Below are 11336 nucleotides of genomic sequence, written 5' to 3'. Positions count from 1 at the left end.
TAAAATTTGAAATCTGGTAAGTTGATACCTCCCATTTTGTTTTTATTGCCTAGAATTGTTTTTGCTATGTGGGGGTCTTCTCTAGTTCCATACCCATCTTTTTATAATTTAACAAGATTCTCCAGGTAATTCAGATACATGTTAAATTTTAAGAAGCACTGATTATAATCCTGGGGGTTCTTTTTCATTTGTAATGAGCCCCAGGTGATGTCACTCTTGCTTGTATATTTTCTGCATCTGGAGTAGCAAGGCTCTCAAAGAGTCACTGGTTCTCTGCTCCAGCTGCACAAGAGAACCACCTGAGGAATTTCAAAATGAAGTGATACCCAAGTCTCTCCCAAGTAGGTTCTGAGTTAACAGGCCTGGGCTAGGGCTCAGACTAATTAGTATTTTTCAAAAGCTTCCAGGTGATTCTAATGAACAGCCTGTGCTCAGATCCACTTACCTAGACAATCCCTTTATTTTCAACTCTATAAGGCAGGTAGAGCAGGTATTGTTATACCTGTTCAACAGATGAGAAAACCTAGGACTCAAAAATCAGCTGAGAGCTGCTGTCACTAGACTGACTTCCAAGGCAGTGAAGTAACTGCTATTTCCCCAGCTGAGAGTAAAGTTAAGGTCTAAAATTAATACAATGTCCAGTATTTTCCATTGTGAGTCCACAGAAAAAGCCTGAAAGCATTTTAAATGATAAATCATCTATGGCAATCTCTTAATTCTATACATAGGGAAACTGAGGCCCAGAGTAAATATGTGACTTGTCTCAAATCACAAGATTTTTAGCCAAAATGACAACTCCTACTCCATACTCTTGGTTCAGTATGTTTTTGGCTAAACTGCATTTCCTAAGTGTGATACATGGATTCCACAGGACATTAACAGATGTTCCTCTGAAAAAAGATTAGATAAACTAAGTCACTTCTGGGTTAAGCCAAATTAAGTGTGTTTTCTACTGCAGGACCTCTCAGCTTTCACTGGGCTAATATGTCTTCTGAATTTCTATGAGAGCACTACATAACATACGGTGTTTTCTCAGTTTATCTGACCTTGGAACCATTTTTTTTTTTTTCATTTTTCTTTTTTTTCTTTGAGACAGAGTCTGGTTCTGTTGCCCATGCTCAAGTGCTGTGGCATCAGCCTAGCTCACAGCAACCTCAAACTCCTGGGCTCGAGCAATCCTACTGCCTCAGCCTCCCGATAGCTGGGACTACAGGCATGCGCCACCATGCCCGGCTAATTTTTTCTATATATTTTTAGTTGTCGGCTAATTTCTTTCTATTTTTAGTAGAGACGCTCTTGCTCAGGCTGGTCTCGAACTCCTGACCTCGAGCGATCCTCCCGCCTCAGCCTCCCAGAGTGCTAGGATTACAGGCGTGAGCCACTGCACCCTGCCTGGTACCATTTTTTTTTTGTTTTTTTTAAATCGAGCATCTTGAAGTCGTCCCATTCTATGAGCAGACTTTGAGAAAGACTGTTAACTGTGGTTCTCTTCAAGGTTGTTCTGCTTTAATGATTGGGAGCAGTTTGTTACGCTCCTAGAGGTAGAGCATCAACTAGAAGACTAAAGGGAAAAGTACCATTAGCACCATGGAACATCTAAAGGTCATGAAAGTATTGCCTTATTATTCCACCTCATCCCTTAGTAGACCATGACTCAAGCTCTTTCCTACCATAGAAAGTGTCATTTTGATGCCCTTCTTGCTGGATTGCTGCTTCGTAATGAACCTTCCCCCATGTCAGGCACTGGCTAAACACTTAACATGGATTATCTCATTTAATTCTTAAAACAATCCTACGAAGTAAGGACTCATTATCCCTATGTTAAAGTTAGAAAATCTGAGACTTAAGTAACATGTTCAAAGTCACATAGTAAGTAATGGAACTAGGTTTTGAACCTGAAGCTGACCAATGCCAGATTCAGTTATACAGTAAGATGATATTGCTGCTATAAATAATTTTCTTTTCCATTTATCAAAATGCTTATTGCAACCAGGCATGGTGGCCCATGCCTTTAATCCTAGTATTTTGGGAGGCTGAGGCAGGGGAATCACTTGAGGCTAGAGTTCAAGACAAGCCTGAGCAAGAGTGAGACTCCAACTCTACAAAAAATAGAAAAATTATCCGGGCATGGTGGTACACACGTGTAGTCTTAGCTACTTAGGAAGCTGAGGCAGGAGGATCGCTTGAGCCAAGGAGTTTGAGGTTGCTGTGAGCTATTTTTTTTTTTTTTTTTGTCAGTTCAAGACCAATTTATTCTCAAGTTTTGCCAACACAGAAATACTCTCCTTGAAGTGCATCAAATCTTTCCATTCACTTTAATACCTCTTGCTTAAAATTTCAACTGCAATGCCCATATCCCTAATGCTAATCTTTTTTTCACTCTTGCCTGGGCTAGAGTGCAGTGGCATCATCACAGCTCACCATAACCTAAAACTTCTGGGTTAAAGCGATCCTCCTGCCTCAGCCTCCTGAGTAGCTGGAACTACAGGCATGAGCCAGTATACCTGGCTAATTTTTTAAATTTTTTGTAGAGATGGGGTCTCACTGTGTTGTTCAGGCTGGTCTCGAACTCCTGGGCTCTTCAGTGAGCTATGATGATGCCACTGCACTCTATCTAGCCTGGGTGACAGAAAGACCCTGTCTCAAAAAAAAAAAAAAAAACCAAAGTGCTTATTCCATTTATCAAAGGGAGAGGAGGGGGAAGAAGGAGAGGAGAGAGATTGGGAGAGATTGGTTTATTTTAAGGGATCGGCTCACATGAGTGTAGGGGCTGGCAAGTCTGAAACCTATAGGCAGGCTTCAAAACCCAGCAGGAGTTAATGTTGTTGTCTTGAGTCTTAAGGCAGTCTGGAGACACAATTCCTTCTCCTTTTGGCAACCTCAGTCTCTTCCCTATTGATTTCAGTGTTAATTATCTTAACGATCCCTTTAAAATTATCTTTAAAATACCTTCATGGCAACATCTACACTGGTGTTTGACCAAACAACTGGGTACTGTAGCCCAGCCATGTGGGGACACATAAAATTAACCATCACACTATTGTCAAATAAAAATTATACGAGGTATGACTCTTAGCAGTGGATCAAAAATAAAGAGAAAAAAAGAAAAGAAAAATTATAGCAGTCCATTGTTTTGGACTAAATTCTTAAAGTAGGTCCCAACAGACCAGACTAAAAATCAAAATGGAGTCACCCACGCTAAAGTTCCAAGTCACCAAACCTAAACTGAGTTGTTATCTGACCTTCAGGGAAATCAAGAGGAAGAGATAGCCAGTTTTCCAAACAAGCCAGTTTAAATCTTTGATCAGCATGATAATGAAGTTCCCTCTGCTTTAATTCTGGCACAAAAAAAGTACCCTAAAGTACCTGATACTAACTAATCAGTCATTTTTCTATTGTCCATCTAGAAGTAATTAATGCACTCTTTGTTCTTTGCTTCTGCTTTCTTCAGCCCTTCTCTGTCTATAAAGCCAACCTCTTCAGCTCAGCTTATTGGAACACTTATTTTATGGAATGAAATGTTGCCCCATTCTAGAATCATAAATAAAGACTGAAATCTTTAAATTTGTCATAATTTTGTCTTTTGACAATATATAGTACACAAAGTCACAGAAATGTAAGTATCTTAGCTACCAAAGTCCAATTTCCTTATTTTTTCAAATGAGGAAACAGATGAAAGAGAAGTACCAAGGTTACATAGATGCATTCACAGGAGTACATGCACACCCAAATTCCCAGAACCTCTCATAAACAGCTCACTACCTTCTAATAAAATTAGGTGGAAAAATTAAATCCTTCCAAAACCCTACTATTCTGTTTTGAAGAACTGGTTGGAAATAATCAGCAAGCAGATGGTTTTACTACTTTCCTCCAAATTAATGCTCCCCAACGCCTGGAAGTTGCGACTACCTTCAGATCAGATGGAAAGTCTGGAAATAGCTGACGCAACTCTCCCAGAAAGCAGACTTTTCTCTCAAGACCACGCCTGCCCCTCCCACCCCTGCCGGCCTCTCCAGTTTCACCTCTCACTTCTCAGGTTTCCTTGCACTAGAAGCTCCAGCTATGCTGTATTTCTTTTCATTCCTCCCCTTTTGCCTCTGAGTTTACAAACAAGCTCTTCGCCTCTGGGTCTGAGACACTCTGGTGCTACCCCTCTCCCCAGCCTGCACCCACCTTTTGCCTCCACCCATCCATTCTTCAAGTCTTGGCTTAGACTCTTAGATCCATTTCCCGGGAGGTGCTTCCCCACCCCACTCAACTGGGTACAGCTGTGGCACACTGTACCCTGCTATTTATTACCTGTTTATTTATCATACCTCCAACGAGTGTCTGGAGGGCAGAGACCATGGCTTATTCCATGATATCCCCTCATTAGAGTCTGTCACATAATAGACATTTAAATATTTATTGGGAGAAGAAAGGAAGGAAGAAAAGGAATGAAGAAAGGAACTTCTGTAGGCCCCTTCTTGTACTGTGCAGCTTAGATCTGACAACTGGAAGACAATCTGTGACAGCATTTGCCCAGAGAATCGTAGGGTGTAGAGTAACTTTGATCTTTTCAGGTGCCAGGAATCTTCATTTAGTGACCTGGCAGCCTTGGGATTTGCACTGATGGCTTGTAGGACTTTGGCAACACTGAGGAGTTACAGGTGTCAGGTAACAGGAATGGAGGGGGACCGATGATGCTTCCTGGGTATTCATGCGTGAACTGGACTGCACGTGTTTGGGATGTGAAGGACAAGGTCCCAGGATCAGGAAGTGGGGAGAAGAACCTGGTTAATGGCACGAAACAGTATCATCGATTCAATTACTACATATTGAATTTGAGGTGTTAGGAAAATATTCAAAATTACAGTTGAAAGGAAGCCCAAAAAAACTATAGCCCTTCATGAATTTGTCACCCTTATGTCAATTACTGCTATCAAAGAAGTGTCAAGGCGGCCAGTAGGCAGAGTGTTATTGCCCACTTGGCGCTTTGAAGGTCATCAAAAAGTGTCTCCTCCCTTTACTACCTATTATCATGTCAAGGTACTTGGAATTTGTAATTAAAGAGGTATTTGTTATATACCATCAAATATATGTTGTAGGAACACGTATCTCTGGAATGAAAGATAAATGTAGCAGTGGTTACCTCTGGGGAAGGGGGCTTTCGGGGTCAGAGGTGGGAGGGAGACCTATCTTCTACCATCTACCCGTTAGTACCCATTGAAATCCTTATCGTGTACGTAGATTTTTAATCTACAAAAGGAAATTTTTTTTTAGTTTTAAAAGTTGGAAGTTGTCAACAGGGAACTGACTAAATATAGTACATCCATTAAGTGGAATAATGTACAGTTATTAAAATGAAAAAAAAACATAGGTTTAGATGTACTGATACAAAAGCTGTCCATGGTGATTTGTTAAGAGCAAATTCAGAGTGTAAACATTAAAAATATACCCATTTAAAAATAATTGCCTCTATCCAAAAGAGCAAAAAAACATTCTATGATAAAGACATCTGCACCTGAATGTTTATGGCAGCACAATTCACTATTGCAAGAATGTGGAAACAACTCAAGTGCCCGTCAATTCATGAGTGGATTATTAAAATTCGGTATATGTATACAATGGAATATTACTCAATCATGAGAAACAACAGTGATCTAGCACCTCTTATACTTTTCTGGATTAAACTTAAGCCCATTATCCAAAGCGAGGCACCACAAGATCGGAAGAATGGGCTCCACTTGTACTCGCCATCAAATTGGTACTAACTGATCAACACTAGGGTGCTCACATGGCAGTAATATTCTGCAGGGATTAGGGGGATGGGGGGGTGTAAAGTCGCAACTAGAGGACACAGGGAGCATTGTAGCGGGGAAGGGCATGCCTCTAACCTTGGCTTGGGTGAGGCAAAGACATAAAGTGTAACCATAATGTTTGTACCCTCATAATACCCTGAAATTAAAATAAAATAAAATAAAATAATTGCCTTTAAATATGCATAAGGCAAAAAATGCCAAAAAATACACCAAACTGTTAATATTGATTACCTCTGCAAGATGGAATTAGAGGCTTTTGTTTTCTAAATTGTACATTTTGACATTGGTTGAACTTTTACAAGGAGTATATTACTTTATAATCACAAAAAGAGATAACTTAAAACAGTTCTATGGCATTGCAATAGTCCAAGAATGGAGGGAGGGTTATTATTTTCAGCAGTTGGGACAAATTTCAAACCCCTTGCTCCAGATGGAAAACCAGGCATATACTTGGAGTTTGTGCATTAGGGCAGGGAAAGTGGTATAGTATGGTCTTGGCTCACAGCAGCACCTCACTAACGTTTGATGTTATAATTGGGACTGGGACTGCAGAACAGATACCACTTGTCTTTTTCCCCAGTGCATGACAGTCTAGGTATTTATCACCAGGACTTTTAAAAAGATCGTTTCCACCCTTAAGGTCATTGCAATCTAAGGTAATCTAACATCCCTGCTTTCCTCTCTTTGCTCCTAAACAATCCAATTCTTTTCCCTATTCCTTCACCTTTCTCATCCTCCCAGCCCCCTTTTTAAAAATTGCCACAAGAGGGCAGCAGCCTCATGCACAAGAAAGGCACTAGGGCATTGGTAATCACAAAAAGCAAAAAAGGATGATGCCATTATAAAAATGTTACCAAAACTTCAGAGGTTTCAGCATCTTGTTCTGAATATGTGGGCAGCCACGTTTAATATTCTATTAGAAACTGTAAACAACGGTGGGAGAGAAAGTCATGCTGGTGAGTGGAGCTAATGTGTTTTCCTCTCTTCCAGATGCTGGCCAAGAAGAGGTGAGATAGAGAAGAGAACAGTGTAGAACCTAAGACTTAATCTTAATGTAAATTCTTGCACCAGGATGGAGGGGGAACCTTACCACAATGTAACCACCGTCAACAGCACCCCAGTAAATCACCAGCCTTTGGAACGCCACGGGTTGTGGGAAGTCATCACCATCGCGGCTGTGACTGCCGTCCTCAGCCTGATGACCATCGTGGGCAACGTTTTGGTCATGATCTCCTTCAAAGTCAACAGTCAGCTCAAGACAGTCAACAACTATTACCTGCTCAGCTTAGCCTGTGCAGATCTCATCATTGGCATCTTCTCCATGAACCTCTACACAACCTACATCCTCATGGGACGCTGGGCTCTCGGGAGTCTGGCCTGTGACCTTTGGCTTGCACTCGATTACGTGGCCAGCAATGCTTCTGTCATGAACCTCCTGGTGATCAGCTTTGACCGTTACTTTTCCATCACAAGACCCCTGACGTATCGGGCCAAGCGTACCCCAAAGAGGGCTGGCATCATGATCGGCCTGGCCTGGCTTATCTCCTTCATCCTCTGGGCCCCAGCAATCCTCTGTTGGCAGTACTTGGTTGGGAAGCGGACCGTCCCACCAGATGAGTGCCAGATCCAGTTCCTCTCTGAGCCCACCATCACCTTCGGCACTGCCATCGCTGCCTTCTACATCCCTGTTTCTGTCATGACCATCCTCTACTGCCGAATCTACCGGGAAACAGAGAAGCGAACCAAAGACCTGGCTGACCTCCAGGGCTCTGACTCCGTGGCCAACGCTGAGAAGAGAAAGCCGGCCCACAGGGCTCTGCTCAGATCCTGCCTCAGCTGCCCTCGACCCGCCCTGGCCCAGAGGGAAAGGAACCAGGCCTCCTGGTCATCCTCCCGCAGGAGCACCTCCACCACTGGGAAGCCATCCCAAGGCACTGGCCCAAGTCCTGACTGGACCAAAGCTGAGCAGCTCACCACCTGTAGCAGCTACCCCTCCTCAGAGGATGAGGACAAGCCCACCACTGACCCTGTTTTCCAAGTGGTCTACAAGAGTCAGGCCAAGGAAAGCCCAAGGGATGAATTCAGTGCTGAAGAGACCAAGGAAACTTTTGTGAAAGCTCAGACTGAACAAAATGACTATGACACCCCAAAATACTTCCTGTCTCCAGCTGCTGCTCATAGACCCAAGAGTCAGAAATGTGTGGCCTATAAATTCCGATTGGTGGTAAAAGCTGATGGGACCCAGGAGACCAGTAACGGCTGTCACAAAGTGAAAATCATGCCCTGCTCCTTCCCCGTGGCCAAGGACCCTTCAACGAAAGGCCTCGATCCCAACCTCAGTCATCAAATGACGAAACGAAAGAGAATGGTCCTAGTCAAAGAGAGGAAAGCAGCCCAGACCTTGAGCGCCATTCTCCTGGCCTTCATCCTCACGTGGACCCCTTATAACATCATGGTCCTAGTTTCCACCTTCTGTGACAAGTGTGTCCCAGTCACCCTGTGGCACTTGGGCTACTGGTTGTGCTATGTCAATAGCACTGTCAACCCCATCTGCTATGCCCTCTGCAACAGAACCTTCAGGAAGACCTTTAAGATGCTGCTTCTCTGCCGATGGAAAAAGAAAAAAGTGGAAGAGAAGTTGTACTGGCAAGGGAACAGCAAGCTACCCTGAAAAGCTGGCAACTCCTCTCAGCAGGACAATGACGATAGTCAACTTCCTCTGAGGATGGGCAAGCTGATTCTCATTTGTGTATTTTTTTAAAAGACATCTGTCATTTTGAGCCCCCAAGGAGTTTTGTGAAGGCACAAGGTCTTTTGTCAAAAGAAAGGAGTCACAGCTGCAGCAATTGCTGTCATATTGAATGATTCTTGCCTATGACCAAGGCCACCTGATGCCACTGGAGTTTGCCAATGAAGTAAAGAGAGACTCAGAGCCCTTCACAGGAGGAAGCACACTGGGTCACAGGGAGCAATGGTTTAAGGAACTTTTGTCAGCCTGCTGTGGGAAACAGCAGGGACCAGGTGGAAACCGTCCCCTACAGAAACCTGTCCTAGAGTTTTGTGCAATATGTATGTGTCTATGAAGTTGTCTTGTGCCAGTGAGAACCAGAGACTGTAAATCAGTGTTACCTGTTAACAAAAGTGATTATTCAACTGGCTTCTAAGAATATATTCTCAAACTGATCAGTATTCATCACACAGCTACCATGTGGTCTGTATGGTGGTATGTTTTCCTGTCCCTCCATCTGAGTGTGGCTCTTTCTCTTCCCTTTTATAACAGAGGCCAATTCCTGGTACTCACTGAAACCATGTTGATCCCTACATAACCATCCTTCCTCTGAGAATCCGGGCTCCAGAAGGACACTGAAACCTGGTTGCTTCTGTTCTGCTAATAAAGATGGTCAAGTCTCCACAGTCAGTTATTTTGGTTTTTACGAGGGGAAATTTTTTTTCCTATTATCTAAACAAATATTGTGCATTCTATTTTTGTGTCTATTTGAACCCATTTATTTATGTCACATTGTTAGGAGGACTAGCAGTATAACAGCCCCTCCCTGGGTAAGTATCTTCAGATTATTTAATCACAGTTCTCTTACATTGTTTCCAGAGGTCTTGCTTTCTAATCTCTGTACAAGGCAAACCTAAGCAAAATGTGGAAAATAAATTTGCTTTTCAACTTCTTCCAGAGCCTTTTTGCAGCCTCCAATTTCCCTCATTCAGATCCCCAATTCACACCCAGGCACAAGCAGGTCACTGTGCTGCCTTTAGGCAGGAGTGCTATTTGGGGGGGAAAACTGGGGGACTTTCCTTTTTTTTATTAGGTCCTTCAAATCTGGGCTCTGAAATGACTAACTTGTTCATTCCTCTCCAAATTCAAAGATGAGAAGCCCAGAAAAGCACAGTTGTGGCTCCAGTGAAGCTGAAAATGATCCGAAAGCTTTATCTTTAAAAACAGAGGGTAAGATCATAGTAATGCATAACAGTTAACATAGGCGGGGCGCGGTGGCTCACGCCTACAATCCTAGCACTCTGGGAGGCCAAGGCAGGAGGATTGCTTGAGCCCAGGAGTTTGCAGTTGCTGTGAGCTAGGCTGATCCCTTGGCACTCTAGCCTGGGCAACAGATTATTACTCTGTCTCAAAATAAAAAGTTAACACACATTAGAGTACCAGGATTATTAAAAACCAAAGTTAATAGACAAACCGAATGGTAATTCTGAAAATAAACTGATGTGTAAGAAATTGAAACTATAAAAGGGTGCATAAAATTACTAAAAGGTCCACAGAGAAAGCAATAGCGTGGTACACAAGGATTTTAAAGATGGAGCACTCCTGTCAGACAGAAGCTTGCTATTTAACCTGCTGATTACATCTGCAGCTGTGTTTAAAAATGGCCAGACTTCATTTTATTTAATGTAGGCCAGGGATTTTTCAGTCTCATTTGCTAAGGGGATGGAAAAACGCTGGTTTAATTGTCCTGGGAGTTAGGTATGTACTTTGTGTAGAAGATCTCCAACCTACCCACTGATAAGCACACCCAGCCTCCTACATGAAGTCCCAGAGGGCCTTGGGGGTAGCAGAATTCCAGGCAGGACAGGGCTGGTCCACTCAATCCTCTCCTCCAGCCCTATAGGGATTTAACATTGAGATGAAACATCTCAGAAGCAGTGTAGCTGCTGAGTCTTTGTGAAAGGCAGGTTGATACCTGCCAAGAATTTGGTAGAGAAAATTAATTGACTCAGTTCTCCTGGACAGAGGTTCTCAGGACTATGTGGTGCCAACAAGGTGTGGTTTCATGAACAAACCTGCTCTACCAGCTCCAGATAAAGTGGATTTTTTTCATTTAAGGCTTTGATTTCCAACAAAAATGAAAATTCATCCATGAGAATAGCAGCTTAATCCCATACTGGGCATTCACTGTACATAGTACAGACAGAAGCCAATTAAACAAAAGAACACAAAATGGGGAGGCTGTGCTGCTGGGGGCACACTTTAGGACTCAGCCTTTTTTGTCCACCTTTTATAAAATTAAGAGGCCTACGCTTCCTTCTTTATGAAAGCAGCCAGTTTTGCAGACTATCTATGTCCCTTGACATGGACAAAAAATATCCGAAACTGCTAGGGACAACTAGACGTCTGTAGAAAGGGCCTCTAGTGGGGTCCTCAGAATGAGCAGATCCAGTTGTAAACTACAGGGACCTGGCACGGGCCGACTTCAGATCTTAGGTCCTCTGTGCCCTCAGCCTTCCAAGCTGTCTGTGGTTACCTATGTACAGCTGTGATGAGTTACCTATTGGATGCTGCTATGTTGCTAACACTGTAATTTGTTACTTCTTGGCTGTGAATTTGATGGCTTGTCAGGGAATCTTTGTTTTCTGTACAATTTTCAGTTAAAGCATTCTGTCAATATTTCTGGCTTCTGCTTTGCTCCTTTGGTGAATGTCCTTTGAGAACGATGCGGATGTCAGTTCTTTGTAATTCTGAAATCTGTACCTAAACCTCTGGATTGGAACATCCAGTTGTCTACTGTAAATACT

The 11336-nt window shown here is 42.9% G+C and overlaps 1 protein-coding gene across 1 annotated transcript; it reads left to right on the top strand.

The window, feature by feature from the left end:
* Positions 1 to 6796: 6796 nt before the first annotated feature.
* CHRM5 (cholinergic receptor, muscarinic 5) lies at positions 6797 to 9212 on the top strand. Its single transcript, XM_012649510.1, has one exon. It carries the CDS (start codon positions 6874 to 6876, stop codon positions 8470 to 8472), a length of 1599 nt encoding a protein of 532 aa, XP_012504964.1. The 5' UTR covers positions 6797 to 6873; the 3' UTR covers positions 8473 to 9212.
* The last annotated feature ends 2124 nt before the right edge of the window (positions 9213 to 11336 follow it).

This window comes from Propithecus coquereli, unplaced genomic scaffold (assembly GCF_000956105.1).
Source record: "Propithecus coquereli isolate 6110/MARCELLA unplaced genomic scaffold, Pcoq_1.0 Scaffold3, whole genome shotgun sequence".
Lineage (NCBI taxonomy): Eukaryota > Metazoa > Chordata > Mammalia > Primates > Indriidae > Propithecus > Propithecus coquereli.
The sequence above is the reverse complement of the archived record's forward strand: the minus strand, read 5'-3'. Positions and strand labels throughout refer to the sequence as shown.